Consider the following 17103-nt stretch of genomic DNA (forward strand, 5'->3'; position numbering starts at 1 on the left):
GCTTGAGAGTTCCTAGCCAGGGCGGGGCGGTGCACCCGCCACAGCCGTCCCCCTGCACCGCTTCGGTGCTACACCCATAGCGGTCCCTCACGCTGCCTCGGTGCACTCACCTCAGTCGTCCGTCCGTGCTACCGCACCCTCACTTTAGTTCCGGCCATTAATCGGTCCCCCCACCCCCTCAGCATCATGCAGCAGGGCCCGGCCCGGCCGTGGGGTTCCCCGGTGCCCCCGCACGGAGCTCGGGTGGGCTCCCGCGGGGCGGGCAGCGGGACCGCGGCTCTGCCCGGAGCTGACCCCGAGATCGCCCCGCACCCTGTGCCCTGCTACCGGGAGCTGCGGTGGGGCCGGACCCACATCAGACCCAGCTGCGGGGCCGGGAGCCGCGGCCCTATTTAAGCGCCGGCCACGGCCCCTCACATGATGGCAGCGTGACCGGTTTGAGCCCCAGCACCGCGCTGAGAGCACGATGGCGCTGGGCAGAGCGCGGTCCCGTGGGGCGGCCGGCGGCGGGGAGCGCGCCCGGCTCCTGCCCCAGGTAACGCCGGGACCCCCGACAGCAGGGTGCGGGCTCCTCGCAGCGCCCGCATCCCTGGGGGGAATCCATGGGCATGAACCCGGGTTAGGGGCAGGGTCTCTGCCCCCGGGGTCGCTGTGATGGGGTGGATGTGGGGCACCCTGTGCTAGGGATGCGTGGTAGCTCCTGCAGCTTGTGACAGCCCCTGGAGGTGGGGCAGGGGGTACATGGGCTGAGGGGGTGCTTTGTGGGGGGGCTGCCCTAATGGCTGTGAGTGGTTTGCGCATCCATGCAGGCGTCCCGGCTGGTGGAGCTGCCCTGCTCCTCCTCCTCTGATGATGATGATGATGGCAGTGATGGAGACATGGACCTTCCCGCATCCCAGCTGGACCCTGCCGTGAGCTGCAGCATCCCCCCCGCACCGAGCGCCTTCAGCCAGTGCGTGCGGCACCTGGCCTTCCTCTGGAACCTCCTCTTCCTCTTGCTGGGGCTGCTGGCCCTGGCCCTGGGGGTCTGGGGGCTGCTGGCCAAGGGCTCTCTGGCCGGGGCGCGCTTGGCCCCGCTGGGCTCCGACCCGATGCTGCTCTTGGTGCTGGCGGGGCTGGCGGCCAGCGCCGTGTCCCTGGCCGGCTGCCTGGGCTCGCTGCGCTCCAGCCCCTGCCTGCTGCGCTTCTTCGTGGGCGCCGTGCTCGCCTTCGCGGCGCTGGAGGTGCTGGCGGCGCTGCTGGTGCTGGCGGCGCGGCACCGGCTGCGGGACGCGGTGCGGGATGCGCTGCTCCTCTGCCTCCTGCGCTACCAGGACGAGCCCGACCTGCGCTTCCTGGTGGATGAGGTGCAGCGGAGCCTGCGCTGCTGCGGCCTCGGCTCCTACCGCGACTGGGAGGCGAACCAGTGAGTGGGGCACCGGGGCGGGTACAGTGATGGGCATCCTGCACCCACGGGCGTGGAACCGGCCGCTCTCCTTATCCATCCCTACAGGTACTTCAACTGCAGCGCCCCGGGCGCGCAGGCCTGCAGCGTCCCCGCATCCTGCTGCCTGGACCCGTGGCAGAACGGCTCCGTGGTCAATGCCCTGTGTGCCGCCGGAGCGCTGCGCCTCGGGGATGCAGCAGCCGGCACCGTGGTGTACACGGGGGGCTGCGTGGCTCAGCTCAGCTCCTGGCTCCGCGGCCAGGCCGGTGCCATCGGGGCCGGCGCGGCCGTGCTGGTGCTGGTTGAAGCCGTCGGTGTGCTCATGGCGTTGAAGATGCTCAGAGACATCACGGCGCGGGGGTGAGGGTGCAGTGGGGGACACCAGCGGGGCCTGATCCGACCCAGAATAAACCTCGTCAAAGCCAAACCCCATCCGTGCCCTGTCCATCCCACCTCGCTTTCCATGCACGTCCCTGCCACCCCCATAGCACGACACCAGGCTCCCCGCGCTCCTTTTGGGTTTTAATGAGCATTTCTCCAGGCTGAGCCCCGCCATAAGGACGGGGCAGGCTCTACCTACACAGCACTAAAGGGTGGGAGGGCAGCGGTGGCCGCAGCCTCCCTAGATGATGCCGTACTGCGCCAGCTCATGCAGCTCCAGATGGCTGAATGCTTCCCAGGGACAGATGACGGTGATATCTGGGGAGAGGAGAGAGTTTGTGTCAGCACAACGGCCCCATTGCAGGCTGAAGCCAGCCCCATTCCCCACCCACCGCACAGGGGGGACGGGACCCCCATGTACCTGTTCCCAGCCCCTCCATGCCCGGGATGTCGTCGCCGAACCTGTAAAGAGAGGCAGTGTCTGAGCCCCATCCAGCCCCCCTGCCCCGTCCTGGCACATGGAGCTGTGCCCCCCGCATCCCTGCCCCACTCACCCCTGCACCCCCTTCTTGGGGGGCTTGCTTTTGAACTGCCTCGTCTGCCTCTGTTTGAATTTGGGGGGTCCCTTCCGGGGGGTGGCGGGTCCCCCCGTCACCCTCGTGACTGACTTGACCTCCACCTTGGGGGGCTCCAGGCTCATGGCTGTGCTGCGGTCGCTGTGGGTCTGGCGCTGGACGGCTCCTCACACCTGGATGAGAGGAGATGTGGGGGCACCGGCTCCTCCCACCACCCTGCGTGCCCCTGGCACCCCTCTGTTATCACTGACCCACCAAGCAGGAGAGCCCCCTCCCTGCAGCCTTGCCTTAGCCCAGCTCAGAGCCCGATAATCCCCTTTCCCCAAAGGCAGGGAAGGGCGTCCATGGGGATAAATTGCTGCTGTCTCCCTTGGGGCTGCTCCTCCGGTCCTCGGTCTGTGCCCCAGTGTAGATGGAGCCCCTCATTGGCATTGCCAGGACCCCCAGCCACGGCTCATGCTGGGTCTGTGCCACAGGCATGGGAGCAAGGTATCCCTCAGGATAACAGGATGGGATTTGGGAATGGTGGGCGCCCCACGCTGCCAATGCCTCTGGGTCCATGCTGGGATGCGGGCAGCCAGAGCCAATGGACATCACAGGGCAGCACATGGGCTCCATCCCGCTGTGGTTGTGCCTCTGAGCACTGCAACCACACCATGTGCTGAGTGAGATCCAGCACCGATGTGATGGGGTTCAGCACCACTATGGGGTCCCCAGTACGGGACCTGGCCTGGGGAGATGCCAAAGGTACCCTGGTCCCTGCTGCAGGAGCAGAACCCAACAGCAGGCTCCTGCCTGGAGCAGAGCACATCCCATCCCATCCCAATGGTCCCGGTGCCACCAGGTCCCATCCCATGCATGGGGCAGAGACCCGGACTTACTTGGCCGCCGCGGTCCTCGAGGCCAGCGCTGCTCCACAGGGCCCCTCCGTCCTCCAGCTCACCCCCTGCAGAGCTCTGGGGGGGCTTTTAGGGGAGGGCAGCTTTATCCTGCTCCAGGTAATAGGATTATTCACGTCCCTGCTTCCCGCGGGGGTAATCTGGTGTCCTTCCCCGTGGGATGGGGGCGTCTGGATTAGTGCTGCTGGGAATGACGATGTCGGGATCCCAGAGCACCGAGGGGACGCCCCACTCCCCCAAGGTCACCCCAAGGCCCCTTGATCACAGGGATGCTGCTGTTGGGCTCCTGCCTGCAGGCACTGCCAGAACCCATCCTGGCTCGGGGGCATTCTGCCCTTCTAGGGATGGATTCATCCCTAGCGATGCCACCTTCAGCTGGGAACTGCACCAAGACCTGGCAGCAGGGTGGCTGGGCAGCCCCACTGGCCCGGGACGCTATCGTTCCAAAGCTTCCCTTAATCCCAGCCTTAAAGCAATTACAAAAAGGAATAATCTCAGTCCACTTTAATTGAACTTCAGCCCCTGCCGCTAATTGCAATTAGTTGGACTCCAACAAAGAGGATTACAGGGATCTGGGTGCATTTCCTATGGAGCCGGCAGAACCAGCTCCTCCTCTGGCACGGAGCAGGGCCCTGGTGTCAACGGCTGCCTCCAGCTCAGCCTTCGTTAGCGCAGCTCCGGGGCTTCGTGGTTCCTTGGATGGCCGGGAGCCCCCCAGCCCCGCCGGGCAGGATGGAGCGGGGATGCGCTGAGCCAAACTGATGGGGTCTGACATGGAAACAAAGGCAAGGGAGGAAGAAAGGGCACCGGGAGCAGCCCGGCAGGCCGCGACCTGGCTGCTGGTGCCCTTGGAGGCTGCAGCCCCACGTGCTGGGGGCCGCACACTGCCTCCCTTCACACCACAGAAGCCCCTAAGAGGCTTAGAGCCGTGGGGAGGGGGGGTCCAGCGCAGGGTCCCGGCCCTCCCCACTCACAGCCAAGACGCAAACGGTGCTTAAAGCCCAAGCTGGGAGCACAAGGACATGGTGAGAGCAGTGATGGTGGCGGGGGGGGCGACAGCGCTGCCTGCCCTTGGATGGGATTTACCAGCCCAGGGCGCTCAGCGCACGCATGAGCCCCTGCCTGCCCATGGGGTGATGCTGCACAGGTCCTTGGCAGGGCTCAGGCTGTCCCCAGCCCATCACACACAGAAACACTTCCAAGCAGTGCAGGCTTGCTCAAACAAGCAGAGGTTCCTATGGGGAGGGGGGGGGTCCCCACTGGCTCTGGGGGTCCGGGGGATGCTCAGTCCTTCCTCATGCGCAGCCTGATCTCCATCCTCAGGATGGCTTTAACGTTCTCGTCCTCCACGTGCTCCTCCAGCGCCGCCAGCGCCCGGGCCCCTCCATCCTGGTACCGCTGCAGCAGCTCCTCCACGTACCCGACCCACACGCAGTTGGGGCAGCCGGTCCCGCAGCAGTGGGTCGGCGGGGGGGGCAGCCCTTTGTCACCTCGGGGTCCCCCCCCGCTGCCATCGCTCCCTGCGGTGCCGCTCTCCTTTGCTGGGGTGTCCGAGCGCTCCCGAACGCTGGAGGTGTTGGAGGGGTGGGAGAGGGGGGACCCTGCCCCGGGCACCCCCCCACTGCTGCTGGTGCCGTCCGGGGCCTCCTGAGAACAAAGACACTGGCACCAATTGGGGGGGGACACATGAGGACAGCCCTGCCCCCAGCGTACCCCCATCCCACCATCAACCCCCCCAGCAGCTCACACAGCCCCCCCATGCTCCCCTCCATCCCCAGCATCCTCCATCCCCCCGAGTCCCCCTTAGCCTCCCATCCCCAGCACCCCTCTATTTCCCCATTTCCCGCCTTAGCCCCACAACTCATGCCCAGCACCCCCTTATTTACCCCCAGCTTCCCCTTACCCCCCCCCCATCCCTCCACCTTATCCCCAGCATCCTCTTGCCCCCCCGCTCACCTTTTCCCCACGGCAGCCCCCCAGCACATCCCCAGCACCCATTACCCCCCATTCCCTCCTACCACACCCCCAGCACCCCCTTATCCCCCCTAGTTCCCCTTTGCCCCCCCATCCATTCACCCCATCCCCATCACCCCCCCAGCACCCCATATCCCCCCCATAGACCCCATCACCCCCATTGCCCACCCCCGGTCCCTCCTCACCCCCCGACGCGCCCCCGCCAGCCCCCGGGCTCCGCGCAACAACATCCGGGCGCTTCGGCCCCTTCCGGCCCCGCCTGAGTGACAGCTCAGCCAGCCAATGGGAGCACGGATGATGAGGGACCGGGGCCGCGTGTGGCCAATAACGAGCAGGGGGCGGAGGAAGGAGGAAGAGGCGGCGGGGTTGACACGTGGGGAGCGGCGGAGCCATGGGCAGGGGACCGGGACCGGGACCGAGACGGGGACAGAAACCGGGACCGGGATCGCGACAGAAACAGACATCGGGACCGGGACAGGGATCGGGACCGGGATCGCGACAGAAACAGAGATCGGGACAGGGATCGGGACCGGGATCGCGACAGAAACAGAGACCGGGACCGGGATCGCGACAGAAACAGAGATCGGGACCGGGACCGGGATCAGGACAGGGATCGGGACCGGGACCGGGATCGGGACCAGCCGCCCTTCAGCGCAATAGGTCAGTGCCCATGGGATCCGGTCGGGATCGCGCTTGGACCCATGCGGGTCTCGGTCCCGCAGGTGCCTCACCAGGTATCTGGTATCCTGCCGTGTCCTGGTCCCCATGTCCCTCCATGCCCGGGTGCCGGTGCCCAGCTCGCTGTGCCCCACTGGTGTGCCCGCATCCCGGTGTCCCACCGTGCCTGGGTCCCGGTGCTTCAGGACAGGCCTCGCAGCGTGTCCGGTCTCTCCCAGGAAGCAGAAGTTGCACAACATGAAGCCCAAGCACCCGGACGAGCAGGAGATCCCCTTCCGCCTGCGGGAGCTCATGCGGAGCCGGGAGGCCATGAAGCGCCCGCATCCCGGGAAGCAGAAAGCAGCAGGTGGGATACAGAACCGGACTGAGCATCCCATGGCACAGCTGGATCCTGCAGCGCAGCATCCTCCTTTGACGTCCCACCTCTGCCCTGCCATGGGGGGGGACCCCCAGCCAGCGCTGCTGCCCTGATGCCACCCGTCTCTCCTAGAGAAGCAGCAGCCCAAGTCAAAGGGCTCCAAAGCCCAGGGGGACATCCCCGTGCCCAGGTTCAGGAGAGGGAAGGGGGAGTCGGAGCGCTCCTACGTGTGCCGCATGGAGCAGGAGGTGCAGCGCGTCCTGTTCCTCACCGAGAACCAGCTGCAGCAGGAGCCGGAGAAGGAGCTGGCGGCACCGGAGAAGTCCAAGAGGAAGAAAGCGTGAGAGCAAGGCCCCTGCAGCTGCTGGGCTGGATGGGGCAGCCCTGTCCCCTGGCCCGGTTTGGGGGGTGTGCTGGGTGCTTTGCTGGTGCTGCAGCGCTGGTCCTGCGTCCAGCAGCGACTGGGGTGCGGGTGGAAGGTTATGGACCTCCATAGGGGCTGAATTGCTGGTTGGACTCAAGCCTGGGGGCTCTGGGTTTTGAGGGGTCCCATGGGGTAGGAGCTCACTCGTTTCTTGTTCGGTCACAAGTCCTGGCCATAACGGAGCTCTTCAGGTTTCAGAATAAGAAGCTGGAAAAAGCTCGGAAGAAGAAGGAGGAGAAGAAAGAGGCCATGCTGGAGAAGAGCCTGTTGCAAGGTGGGTCTGGCTCTGGGGTGCCTGGTGTCACCCCCTTACCTAGCAGCGTGTGGGGGGTGTTCCAGGTCTGATGCTGGCATCTGCTTCTCTCTCAGACACGGTGGCATTTGGGGACGTGGTCACGCAGCCACCCACCATCACATCATGGCCCAGGGGCCAGGGCCCTGCAGAGCAGGTGAGGTCAGGGGGGTGCTGCCTCCTGCCCCTCGGGTACCCGCAGTGCTGGGCTGGACCCGGGTCACCCCCTCCCTTGTGCTGGACATCACTCCTGGAAAGCCAGCTCTGACTCAGCCTTGGGGTCTCAGCTCCCGTGAGCATGGTCCTGCCTTTCCCCCCCCATCCCCGCTGACTGCCCCATCTCTGTCCCCAGGCCGGACGGAAGCGGCTCCTCCTGACTCCGCGCCTGGGCCGGAGCCCGGCGCTCCCGGCAGCGCCCGTGTCCATGGCTCGGCAGCGCATCGTGGCGGAGGAGAGGGCTCGTGTGATCCAGGCCTACAGGGACATCCAGAGGCGCAAGCAGCAGCAGCGGGAGGCGGCAGAGGCGAGCGCCAAGGCCGGACGCAGGGTCCCGCGCTGAGCCCAGCCTGGGCGAGCTGAACCTGGTCACAGTGGGAGCGTGCAGGCAGCGTGCAGGCAGCACCGGGCCCCAGGACGTGAAGGGGACGCTGTCCTGATGCTGCTCGTCTGTTGCCAAGCCCTGGGACTCCCCCCAGCCCTGTGCCTAAGCTCAGGGCACCCCATGGGCTCAGCACTGGAGCTGGGTCCCCCCTCCCAGCGCCATGGACGTGCTTGTAGTAAAGGTGCCGCTGAGTGCTGATGGCGTGGGGGTGTCTGTGTCCTCACAACCTGCTCGCCTTCCTTTCTGTGTGGCAGCTGGCGAGGGGCAGTCCCTGTCCCTTACCCTGCCATTGCTCAGCCATGAGGGAGACCCCAGAGCTTGGCCATGACCCCTCCAGTTCTCACCCCAGGGACACGGAGCATCCCACAGAGCTCCCCTGCACCGTGTTGTTTCCATCCCTTGTCACCACGCAGGGGCACCGTGAGCCCTTGATCTGCCCTCAGTGCCATTTACCCAGCCCGGCACTGCCCGTGTCCCTGCCAGACACCGGTGTCACGGTGCCCACGGTGCCCTCCCCATCGCTGCACCGTGAGGCCCCCATGGAACCCAGCCCTGGGGAGGGCTCCAGGGGGATGCTCCCGGCACGGCACAGCCCGTGCCCGTGGCGAGGGCTTCACCTGCACACACAAAGGCCGCGCTGTTCCCTGCCCCGTGCCGGCACAAAGCGCTGCCTGTCGGAGCGGGGCCGGCCCCGGCGCTGCGGCCGGCGCTGGCGGCAGCCGGTGGGATCCAGGCTTCCGGAGGGGCTGGGTGCGGGCGGAGCGGAGCCACCGGGGACAAAAGCGTTTGCACCTTGTTTGTGCCTTGTCCTCCGGCCGCCGCCTCCGTGCTCCACGGCTCCGGTGCCTGCGTGGGTCGTGGCCGTGCCGTGAGCTCACCGCGCTGTGCCATGCGGTGCTGGTGACAGCAGCCCCGGGGACTCCCAAGTGCCTGGTGCTGCTTGGAGATGTCCCTGGTGCCAAGGAGCACCAGGTAAACACGGGTGACGCGGCCAGATCCTACTGCAAACAACCGGCCCCCGTGGCCGTGCCCGGCCTCTAGCGCTGCCGCGGGCACGTGCTGGATGGCAAGGGCACAGCCAGGACATGGCGTGTGCCAAACTCTTGCTTGTGCATCCCTCGCTCACGGCCCCATCCCTGCTCAAGGAGACCAGGTCACGCCTGCCCCCACGCAGCCATTTCAGCCCCTGAATAATTCATGGTGCTGCTGGCCGCAGGCTTCCTGCCCGGCAGAGGAATCGCTGCCGAGGGAAAGGCAATCCGGGCAGGAGAAACCACCCCGACCTTGGCATGTCCTCTGCGCCGTGCCGCTTCCCACCAGCAGCCCATCTGCCTGCACTGCGCTGCCCGTCCTGCCGGATCCGGCCCCATCTGTGCTGTCATGGGGGGCCCCGCAGCCCCCCCCCCCTCCCCAGAAAGGGCTGAACCCCACTGGTACCGTGGCAAAAGCTGTTGCTCTGGTGGGGTCGCGGATGGGGAGCTGGGTACCGCCTCCCCATCATGGGCAAGCGCCGCATAGGAAAAAACCACCTTTATTGGGGCTGACCTGAAAAAAAGGAGGAAAGAGGAAAAACAGAGAAAGCCAAGAGGAGGGTGAGGGCCCAGCTCCCTCCCTGCTCCCCAGGAGGGATCCTTGAGCCCCGAGGTGGGGAAGGCACCGAGACGGCGGCTGGAGCCGCAGGGGGGTCAGGTCCCAGCCCCAGCGATGGGGAAACTGAGGCACGGCAGGAGCCAGAGCTGGGGAGAGCTTCACATCAGCTGGTGCCCTGCAGCGGGGCGCTGCTGGCTCAGCTCAGGGCCTGTGGGGCAGCGAGAACCAAGGGCTCAAGACCCTGGGCAGGCGTCCCCTGGCTCCCTGGCAGTGCGTGGTCCCTGGCATGGGGACACGGGGTGTCCGTGCATCACGAAGGCAGCGAGGGGACAAGTCGGGGTGGCCCCATGGGAGGCAGACCTGGCGGCAGGGATGTGGGGTCCGGCAGAGCTGGCAGCTTGTGGGTGCCACAGGCAGGAGCGATAGCTCCGAATGCATCCAGGCTTCACCTGCACGGGACCCAGCTCCAGCTGCTGATGGGATGGGCTGAAGGCAGTGGGGCACGAGGAGGCTTGGTGAGACCTCGGGAGCGGGATGGTGGTGCCATGGCTGTGCCGGTGCTGTGAGGTCCGTGCCATGGGGGCTTCACCACCGGTTCCTGCTGTACGGGGACTGCACCTGCGGGCAGAGCGGGGTGGCAGTGGGGTGGCAGACCCGGCCCTGGCACCGGTGCCGTGGTGCAGCCTGACTCACCGGGGGCTGGGCAGAGCCCTCCTCCCACTGGAGACGCTGCGGTGGGGATAGACTTTGCCCCCTGCTATGGGCTGCACCTTGGTGCCCGCTCCCCACCCGCGGTGTTGCACATTAACCCACCTGGCAGCTCCTGCCGTCCCGTGGGGCGCCGCCGGGCCGGGCCTGCACCGCGAACGCGTCCTCGGCTCGCAGCGTGGAGCTGGTGCTGCCGGCGGCGGGGCTGGCCGTGGAGGCGCGCGGCAGGATCACGTCGTAGGGACCTTCGGTCTGAAGGGCAGGAATGGGGGGGGCTGCAGCATCGCTGTCACCACCCCCAGCCCCATGGGGTCTCAGTGGGGGAAGGCGAGGGGTGATGCTTCCCAGTACCCCATTACAGCAGCCCTTGTACATGGGGATCCCCCAAGCCATGGTCCCCATCCCAGCCACTCTTGGTTGGAAGCCCATCCATCAGGCAGGATGCGGCCACCACTACAGAGCCCAGCATCGCACTTACCGGTCCCTTGTGCATCAGGGCCATCTCGGTGGGCTGGTAGACACTGGTAAGGAGCTGCCCGTTGTAGCCGCTGTACGGTGACACGGGTTTCTTGGCTGCAAAGAGATGGGGACAATGAAGAGGGGGGCTCAGAGCCACCCCCACCCCCTGGGGAGCTGGTCCTCATTAGCAGGGTTCAATGAGCTGACTCAGTGCCACTGCTCTGCGCCACTGCCGGGGGACAGGAGGGATGTCCCTGGGGTTTGCATCACCGGCTGCTGCGCGGCCGGGGTTTGTTATTGTAGGGTCTCTGGGGAGCACCCACCCTGCCCCATGGGCTGCAGACACCTTCGCTGGCGCCCAGCTGCCATTCCCTACAATAACATCACCCTGTGTGATGTTATTCCCTACAATAACATCACCCTGTGTTATTGTAGGGTCCCGCGAGCGCAGCGCCTGCCTGGGGCGGAGGGCCGGGAGCACCGCTGCGGTGCTGAGCTCAGCCCAAACTGGTAGACCCAGCCCAGCGAGTTTTCGGGAGCCACAACCACGTCAAGGCACCAATCCCGGGCAGGCCGTGGCCAGACACCTCGCTGCCACCCACCACTGCCAGCGCCGGTGCCCCGGCGCGAGGCAAAGAGCATCCGTGGTGAGCCCCGGCGCCTACCGAAGGAGGGCTCGTCCATGGAGAAGGCTTTGTTCTCCACGAACATGCTCTGCGACTTCTGCTCCTTGAGGATGGTCTCGTAGCCCACCCCGCGCGTGGGGTACCCGTCGTCCTCGAAGGGCTGCTCGGGGCCGTGCCGCGTCGCGTGCGTCACCTCGGGGATGACGTAGAGCAGGAGGAAGGCGCAGGCGTTGGCCACCAGCGCGATGGCCAGCGTGGGGTCATCCCAGCCGGGCTTCTCGCCCGCGCGCTGGTTCCCATAGAGGTACATCACGGTCCACGCCACCCAGATGGCCACCGAGAGGCCGGTGGTGGCCAGGATGAAGGCGCCGTGCTTGCGCCAGCGGCCGTAGCGGCCGCACAGGGCCGGCCAGGCGGTGCCGAAGGCGGCCACCAGCAGGAACATGACATAGATGAGAGCCATGACAAAGTCAGCGTCCGCCAGGCGGCAAGGGTCCGCGGAGCTGCCCTCCTGCCGCGCCACGGTGATGATGAGCCACTCGGCGTTGATGATGACCTCCACCAAGGCGAGGAGCAGGGCCACCGCCAGCGTCACCCAGCCCCGCGGGCCACGGTTCCTCCGCACCAAGAAGTTGAGGGCCACGGCGTGCGCCAGCAGGGAGGAGAAGCAGATGGCGAAGAGGACGCCGAAGAGGAAGCGTCGGGAGGTGCAGGTGGAGAAATCCGGCCCCACGACGAAGTCAAACGTCAGGCAGAAGAGCCCGAAGGTGCCCAGGAGGAAGAAGACCTGCGTGGCCACCAGGCTCTTCTTCTGGTGGTCCTGCACGAAGGGCAGGCTGGCCACCAGGACGATGGTGAGCACGAAGCTGGTCACCACGCCAAGGCTGGCCACGGCCTCCACCACGATGCCCCAGGCTGCCGAGAGGTCGCAGAGGTTGTAGTAGAGGGAGGAGAGGTCCTTGCCGCAGCCGGAGGGAGCGCTGGTCTGGCCGGTGGCCGTGGGGAGCAGGACCAGCAGCACGCAGGTGGCCACCGGCGGCACCGCGGCAGCACCCATCCTGCACCGTGCTGTGGGCGCTGAGCACGGCGTCCCTGCAGGACAAGGGGAGTGTCAGGACACAGGGATCAGGGATGGGGATCAGATCCTGATGATGGCTGTGCCGGCCCAGAGCTCAGAGCATCCCTCCTGCCAGGCCGCGGTGAGCACTCAGGTGCTGGGAAGCTGCATCCACGCTGGCACAGCCGAATCCACCCCAACGCTCCTTGTCCAGAGGCCTGAGGCCACTGGAGGGGCTCGGCCCCCTGCACCCCACACACTCCCTCCTGACACAGGATTTCTCCAGTCATGACCGGCACTTGGAGCTGTGCTGATCCCATCCTCCGGTGCCAGGAGCAGGCAGCACCGTGCCCGCTGGCTCTCCTGGAAACACCAAACACAGACCTGGGCCAGCGGGAGAGGTAACACCCGGGGACGGGGCTGTCCCCTTGGCTTGTCCCTGCGTGCCAGCCCGTTCCCCTTTCCACTTCTCCTGTGCTGCTTCCCTCTGGCTCCGGGCACTGACCCAGCGCAAGTCCCGTGTCCGCTGGCACGAAGGTGGCCACAGCCTGGCACGGCACGGGCACAACATGGGGGCCCCTGTACCCGCTCCTGCGACACTGGGGTGGGCACGGGGAAGAGGTGGCAGCGAGGGAGCTGCAGCCCCAAAGCTGGGGAAGGGGGGAACGGGCGGGACACGTCCGGCAAGGTGACCCCGGGCCGGGAGCCGGGACCCCCCCCACCCCGGGGCAGACCCAGCGAGGCCGGGATGGGGACAGGGACCCTCCGGCACCGCGCTGGGACCGAGCCCTGCGCCCGCCGCTCCCACCGGCTGCACCGGCCCCGGCCCGCCCGGTCCCCCCCGCGCCCCCGGTGCTCCCGCCCGGTACCGGAGCCCAGACTTGCCCCAACTCGCCCCAGCTGCCGGCCCAGGCGAGCCCCGGCGGGGCGAAAGGGTCCGGGTCCGGGTCTGGGTCTGGGTCCGGCTCTCGACCCATTCCCGTTACGGTTCCCGGTGCCCCCCAGCCCCGCAGGGCTCCACTCCCCGGCCCCACTCACCGGCTCCAGCGCCCGGTGCGCAGCCGCTCCCCTCGCTCCTCCGCGCCGTGCAGCGCCGGGCGAGCCCCGGTCCCGCCGCACCGTCCGCGCCTGCCCGGCCCTGCCCCTCCCCGAGGTGCGGCTCAGCCGGGGCTGGCAGGGACCTGCCCCGTCCCGCACCGGGCGGAGGGAACCGGGGACCCCGCACTGGGAGGGGGAACCTGCCCCGGGGCACGGCGGGGGATGAAGGGGCGGGAGTGGGGCCAGAGCTTGGGATTGGGGGGCGTTGGACGCGGGGGTGGGCTCAGGAGCCGTCAATGGAATGAATCTGTGCGGGCTCAGCCCGCAGGAGCTGCGTTAGCCCGGCCCTGCCGAGCTCGGGCCCCACCCGAAAGACCCCCCCCAAAGGGACAAGGGATGGAGCAGCGGGGGGGCTCTACTGGGGCAGCATCACCCACACGGGGCCTTGAACTGAGTCCTCTTGGTGCTGGGCCACCAACCCCCAGCTCGCGGGTGGGCTCCTGGGTGGGAGCCGGGAGCAGGGCTCCCCAGTGAGGATATACCGCGGTGTTCCCATCGGGAAACCCTGAGGCTCAGGCCCGGAGGGGCCTCCCGGAGGAATGTCAGCTGACGGATAAAGCCCGAGCCTTTGGCAGGGCAGCGGGGCCCCAGAAAAACCCTTCCTGCAATGGGCTGGGGTCCAGGGCAGCCCCGGCTTGGGGGAGCCAATGGTGCCTGGTGGTCCCTGTACCAGGGAGGGTGTCCCCTGTGCACCACGGAGCCGGGCATGGGCACCCCGCAGCCACCCCATCCCTGGGGCTCAGGGGAAGGGAAAGCCCCTGGAGACTGAGGGTGCCCTGGGGGAGGTTTCCAGGAGGCAGGCGCTGCTACTCTGGGAGGGTGAAGCGAGAGGGTGAAGGATGCAGAGGAAAGCTCAATGAGCCTCGGGCGGGTCCTCCCCCGGCCCGGGCCGAAAACAACCCCAGGAGAACGGGAGGCAGAGCCCGAGCTGGCAGCACCCACGGCACGAGGGCTGGAGCGTGTCTGGGCTGGCTGCTGCAGCCACCGCCGCCATCCCTTGGGTGCTGCAGCCACCGCCGCCATCCCTTGGGTGCTGCAGCCACCGCCACCATCCCTTGGGTGCTGCAGCCGCCGCCGCCATCCCTTGGGTACTGCAGCCGCCGCCGCCATCCCATGGGTGCTGCAGCCACCGCCGCCATCCCATGGGTGCTGCAGCCACCGCCGCCATCCCATGGGTGCTGCAGCCACCGCCGCCATCCCATGGGTGCTGCAGCCACCGCTGCCATCCCTTGGGTGCTGCAGCCACCGCCGCCATCCCATGGGTGCTGCAGCCACCGCCGCCATCCCTTGGGTGCTGCAGCCACCGCCGCCATCCCTTGGGTGCTGCAGCCACCGCCACCATCCCTTGGGTGCTGCAGCCGCCGCCGCCATCCCTTGGGTACTGCAGCCGCCGCCGCCATCCCATGGGTGCTGCAGCCACCGCCGCCATCCCATGGGTGCTGCAGCCACCGCCGCCATCCCATGGGTGCTGCAGCCACCGCCGCCATCCCTTGGGTGCTGCAGCCACCGCCGCCATCCCTTGGGTGCTGCAGCCACCGCCGCCATCCCATGGGTGCTGCAGCCGCTGCCGCCATCCCTTGGGTGCTGCAGCCACCGCCGCCATCCCATGGGTGCTGCAGCCACTGCCGCCATCCCATGGGTGCTGCAGCCGCTGCCGCCATCCCTTGGGTGCTGCAGCCACCGCCGCCATCCCATGGGTGCTGCAGCCACCGCTGCCATCCCATGGGTGCTGCAGCCACCGCTGCCATCCCTTGGGTGCTGCAGCCACCGCCGCCATCCCATGGGTGCTGCAGCCACTGCCGCCATCCCATGGGTGCTGCAGCCGCCGCCGCCATCCCTTGGGTGCTGCAGCCACCGCCGCCATCCCATGGGTGCTGCAGCCACCGCTGCCATCCCATGGGTGCTGCAGCCACTGCTGCCATCCCATGGGTGCTGCAGCCACCGCCGCCATCCCATGGGTGCCGCAGGCACTGCTGCCATCCCATGGGTGCTGCAGGCACTGCTGCCATCCCTTGGGTGCTGCAGCCACTGCTGCCATCCCATGGGTGCTGCAGCTGCATGCTCTTCATCTTCCCAAAGAGCTTCAGGACGGTGTTTGGGGCAGGATCACCCTCCCTGCCGGGGCCCGTGCCCGTGTGTGTGCTCTCACATGGGTGCGGATGCAGGAGCTCTGCGGTGGCCTCTCTCGTGCCTCAGTTTCCCCACGGAGCCGGTTCAGACCCGCAGGGCCCTGACCCGGGGCTGCGGAGGCCGCGGTGCATGCGGCTTCCTGCCTCTGCTTCCTGCCGCCGCGCGGGTTTCCCGGCTGCTGACTCAGCACGAGCCCCCCCCCCCCCCAAACCCCCGGCTCCGGCCATGGAGACACTGGCAGGCGTCCATCCCACCGAGGCTGCCCTATGGGCACTTCCACCTCCGCGTCCCCCCCACACCAAGTGGTTTCCTTCCCCCTTCCCATGGGGGCCCTCCTGGCTGCACCCCCTTGGGGTTTGTGTAGGTCCTGCAGAAACACCCCCTCAGCGGCTGCCTGCTTGGGTGCGATGCCACCAGGGGCTGGCTGCCTTGGAGGGACCAACCATGCGCAGCAAGGGACCGGCTGCCCTCGGTCCCCTCCTACGGCCACGTGCCGGGGCGGCTGGTGCCTGGCACAGCCCCTTTCGGCGAGGGCAGAGCCCGGTCCCGGTTCCCCAGTGCCCAGGCTGGGCTGTGGAGCTTGATGGCCACGATGGGACGGGGCAGAGCGGGTCCCTCGGCGCAGCAGCCGCACTGAGGTGCCGGGATGCAGCTCGCACAGCCCCGGGACCAAGGCCAGGCTTTCCCCGCCGCCTCGCTCCACAAACACCGCTCGCCGGGAGCAGCTTTTCCAGGCTTACCTTTCCTATGGAGCTGCGGGGCTGGGTGCCCGCTGGTGCAGCGGCTCTGTGGCACGGCCAACCGAGCCCCGGCTCCCCTGCGTCTGATCGCCTCTGTGCCCCTCGCAGCAAGGCTGAGGAGCTGGTTTCCAGCCGAGCCGGTTGCGTCCAGCCCGGAGCCCCTCGGCGGACGCGGTCAGCACATTTCCACCTCCCTCTCCAAGTAAATAAGCACCGGTTGGCGAGGGGGGGCCGGTGGCGGCCGCGAGCGGGGCTGGGGCTCCTGCCAAGCGCTGCCTTTGCCGGCCGAGGTGGCCCCTCCAGCCCCGGGGAAGGGCTCCGGTGGGGGGATCCAGCCCTGGAAGCCCCCGCGAGGGGAGTCCGGCGGGTGGGAGGCGCTGCCCGGGTTAATAACTAATCCCTTCCCGAGCCTGCTCTCCTCAAGTGCCAGAACTAATGGAGCGAGCACCTCCCAGGTACCACCCGCGCCGCCAGGTCTGGCTTTAACCCTGTCACCGGGAGCACGCATCCCGACTGGTACAAAGCAGCATCACCGGTGGGGTCTGCCCCTGCAAGGCAACCATCCGGCTGCGGGGCTCTGGGTGCTGCTGTGGGTCAGCCCCATAGTTAAGCTTCTGGCTCATCCCACATTCACACTGAGGGCAAATGCTGCACCCCATCCCACCCCAATGCCAGGCACAGACAGGGCTCAGTGGGGAGAGCAGCGGGGTCTTCATGCCCTGCTTGGACCCCAGTCCTCCGGAGCAGCCCCCCCGGGATGCTGTCCTGCCCGGTCTCTTGGGAATTCCACCGGAAAGGCTCGAATGGGGCTCGAAAGGGGGGGGATTATGCTGAGGGCTGGGGTCTGCGGGGTGCCAGCTCCGCAGGGCGACCCATCCCTGCCCTCTGGTGGCAGCTGGGGACGGGCTGGCACAGCCGCTCGCACAGCGCCACAGCCAGCTTGGCACTGGTGTAAGTGGGAGGGCAGCACTGGTGCTGGGTGCGCTCGGTGCAGGGCAGCACCCTGAGCCACCTCGGTGGGAGATGCTGCACCCCTGTGCTGGGTGCACCCGGGGGCTTCAGCCTTGCAGCCCCTGGAGCTGGGGTC

The 17103-nt window shown here is 67.8% G+C and overlaps 5 protein-coding genes across 6 annotated transcripts; 2 read left to right on the forward strand and 3 right to left on the reverse strand.

Moving 5' to 3' along the window:
* The first annotated feature begins 179 nt into the window (after positions 1-179).
* Positions 180-1839, forward strand: TSPAN10 (tetraspanin 10). The gene is made up of 3 exons (XM_061455214.1): positions 180-535; positions 810-1405; positions 1493-1839. Exons 1-3 carry the CDS (start codon positions 467-469, stop codon positions 1788-1790), a joined length of 963 nt encoding a protein of 320 aa, XP_061311198.1. The 5' UTR covers positions 180-466; the 3' UTR covers positions 1791-1839.
* Positions 1840-1927: 88 nt separating this feature from the next.
* On the reverse strand, positions 1928-3980 carry PDE6G (phosphodiesterase 6G). Of its 2 annotated transcripts, XM_061455649.1 has the most exons (5): positions 3848-3980; positions 3264-3747; positions 2362-2555; positions 2229-2269; positions 1928-2125 (listed from the first exon to the last, which is right to left on the reverse strand). In XM_061455649.1, exons 3-5 carry the CDS (start codon positions 2505-2507, stop codon positions 2049-2051), a joined length of 264 nt encoding a protein of 87 aa, XP_061311633.1. In that variant the 5' UTR covers positions 2508-2555; positions 3264-3747; positions 3848-3980; the 3' UTR covers positions 1928-2048. The 2 variants fall into 2 exon arrangements, with proteins under 2 accessions (XP_061311633.1, XP_061311631.1); XM_061455647.1 differs by lacking the exons at positions 3264-3747; positions 3848-3980 and having other exon boundaries at positions 2362-3196.
* A 549-nt stretch (positions 3981-4529) lies between these two features.
* On the reverse strand, positions 4530-5501 carry OXLD1 (oxidoreductase like domain containing 1). The gene is made up of 2 exons (XM_061455650.1): positions 5441-5501; positions 4530-4928 (listed from the first exon to the last, which is right to left on the reverse strand). The coding sequence occupies exons 1-2, from the start codon at positions 5483-5485 to the stop codon at positions 4566-4568; spliced, it is 408 nt and encodes a 135-aa protein (XP_061311634.1). The 5' UTR covers positions 5486-5501; the 3' UTR covers positions 4530-4565.
* A 145-nt stretch (positions 5502-5646) lies between these two features.
* On the forward strand, positions 5647-7806 carry CCDC137 (coiled-coil domain containing 137). The gene is made up of 6 exons (XM_061455651.1): positions 5647-5915; positions 6152-6279; positions 6424-6631; positions 6907-6989; positions 7085-7164; positions 7360-7806. Exons 1-6 carry the CDS (start codon positions 5647-5649, stop codon positions 7564-7566), a joined length of 975 nt encoding a protein of 324 aa, XP_061311635.1. The 3' UTR covers positions 7567-7806.
* A 1322-nt stretch (positions 7807-9128) lies between these two features.
* GPRC5C (G protein-coupled receptor class C group 5 member C) lies at positions 9129-12500 on the reverse strand. Its single transcript, XM_061455215.1, has 4 exons — positions 11031-12500; positions 10385-10479; positions 10012-10158; positions 9129-9816 (listed from the first exon to the last, which is right to left on the reverse strand). Exons 1-4 carry the CDS (start codon positions 12046-12048, stop codon positions 9784-9786), a joined length of 1293 nt encoding a protein of 430 aa, XP_061311199.1. The 5' UTR covers positions 12049-12500; the 3' UTR covers positions 9129-9783.
* Between the last annotated feature and the right edge of the window lie 4603 nt (positions 12501-17103).

Source organism: Pezoporus flaviventris, unplaced genomic scaffold (genome assembly GCF_033815535.1).
Source record: "Pezoporus flaviventris isolate CSIRO_AGI_PZ_B2104156 unplaced genomic scaffold, CSIRO_AGI_Pfla_v1 ptg000020l, whole genome shotgun sequence".
Taxonomy (NCBI): Eukaryota; Metazoa; Chordata; class Aves; order Psittaciformes; family Psittacidae; genus Pezoporus; species Pezoporus flaviventris.

What these genes read in the sequence shown, in the direction of transcription:
- PDE6G (XM_061455649.1), bottom strand. Translation starts at nt 2,507, where the DNA reads ATGAGCCTGGAGCCCCCCAAGGTGGAGGTCAAGTCAGTCACGAGGGTG. An exon ending in CCCAAGAAGGGGGTGCAGGG is followed by an intron (nt 2,270 to 2,361) that starts GTGAGTGGGGCA and finishes CTCTCTTTACAG; the next exon opens with GTTCGGCGACGACATCCCGG. An exon ending in CATGGAGGGGCTGGGAACAG is followed by an intron (nt 2,126 to 2,228) that starts GTACATGGGGGT and finishes TCCTCTCCCCAG; the next exon opens with ATATCACCGTCATCTGTCCC.
- OXLD1 (XM_061455650.1), bottom strand. Translation starts at nt 5,485, where the DNA reads ATGTTGTTGCGCGGAGCCCGGGGGCTGGCGGGGGCGCGTCGGGGG. An exon ending in TGGCGGGGGCGCGTCGGGGG is followed by an intron (nt 4,929 to 5,440) that starts GTGAGGAGGGAC and finishes CTTTGTTCTCAG; the next exon opens with GAGGCCCCGGACGGCACCAG.
- TSPAN10 (XM_061455214.1), top strand. Translation starts at nt 467, where the DNA reads ATGGCGCTGGGCAGAGCGCGGTCCCGTGGGGCGGCCGGCGGCGGGGAG. An exon ending in GCGCCCGGCTCCTGCCCCAG is followed by an intron (nt 536 to 809) that starts GTAACGCCGGGA and finishes GCATCCATGCAG; the next exon opens with GCGTCCCGGCTGGTGGAGCT. An exon ending in CGCGACTGGGAGGCGAACCA is followed by an intron (nt 1,406 to 1,492) that starts GTGAGTGGGGCA and finishes CCATCCCTACAG; the next exon opens with GTACTTCAACTGCAGCGCCC.
- GPRC5C (XM_061455215.1), bottom strand. Translation starts at nt 12,048, where the DNA reads ATGGGTGCTGCCGCGGTGCCGCCGGTGGCCACCTGCGTGCTGCTGGTC. An exon ending in CCCTGATGCACAAGGGACCG is followed by an intron (nt 10,159 to 10,384) that starts GTAAGTGCGATG and finishes CCTGCCCTTCAG; the next exon opens with ACCGAAGGTCCCTACGACGT. An exon ending in GGGACGGCAGGAGCTGCCAG is followed by an intron (nt 9,817 to 10,011) that starts GTGGGTTAATGT and finishes CTCTGCCCGCAG; the next exon opens with GTGCAGTCCCCGTACAGCAG.
- CCDC137 (XM_061455651.1), top strand. Translation starts at nt 5,647, where the DNA reads ATGGGCAGGGGACCGGGACCGGGACCGAGACGGGGACAGAAACCGGGA. An exon ending in CGGGAAGCAGAAAGCAGCAG is followed by an intron (nt 6,280 to 6,423) that starts GTGGGATACAGA and finishes CGTCTCTCCTAG; the next exon opens with AGAAGCAGCAGCCCAAGTCA. An exon ending in GGAGAAGAGCCTGTTGCAAG is followed by an intron (nt 6,990 to 7,084) that starts GTGGGTCTGGCT and finishes CTTCTCTCTCAG; the next exon opens with ACACGGTGGCATTTGGGGAC.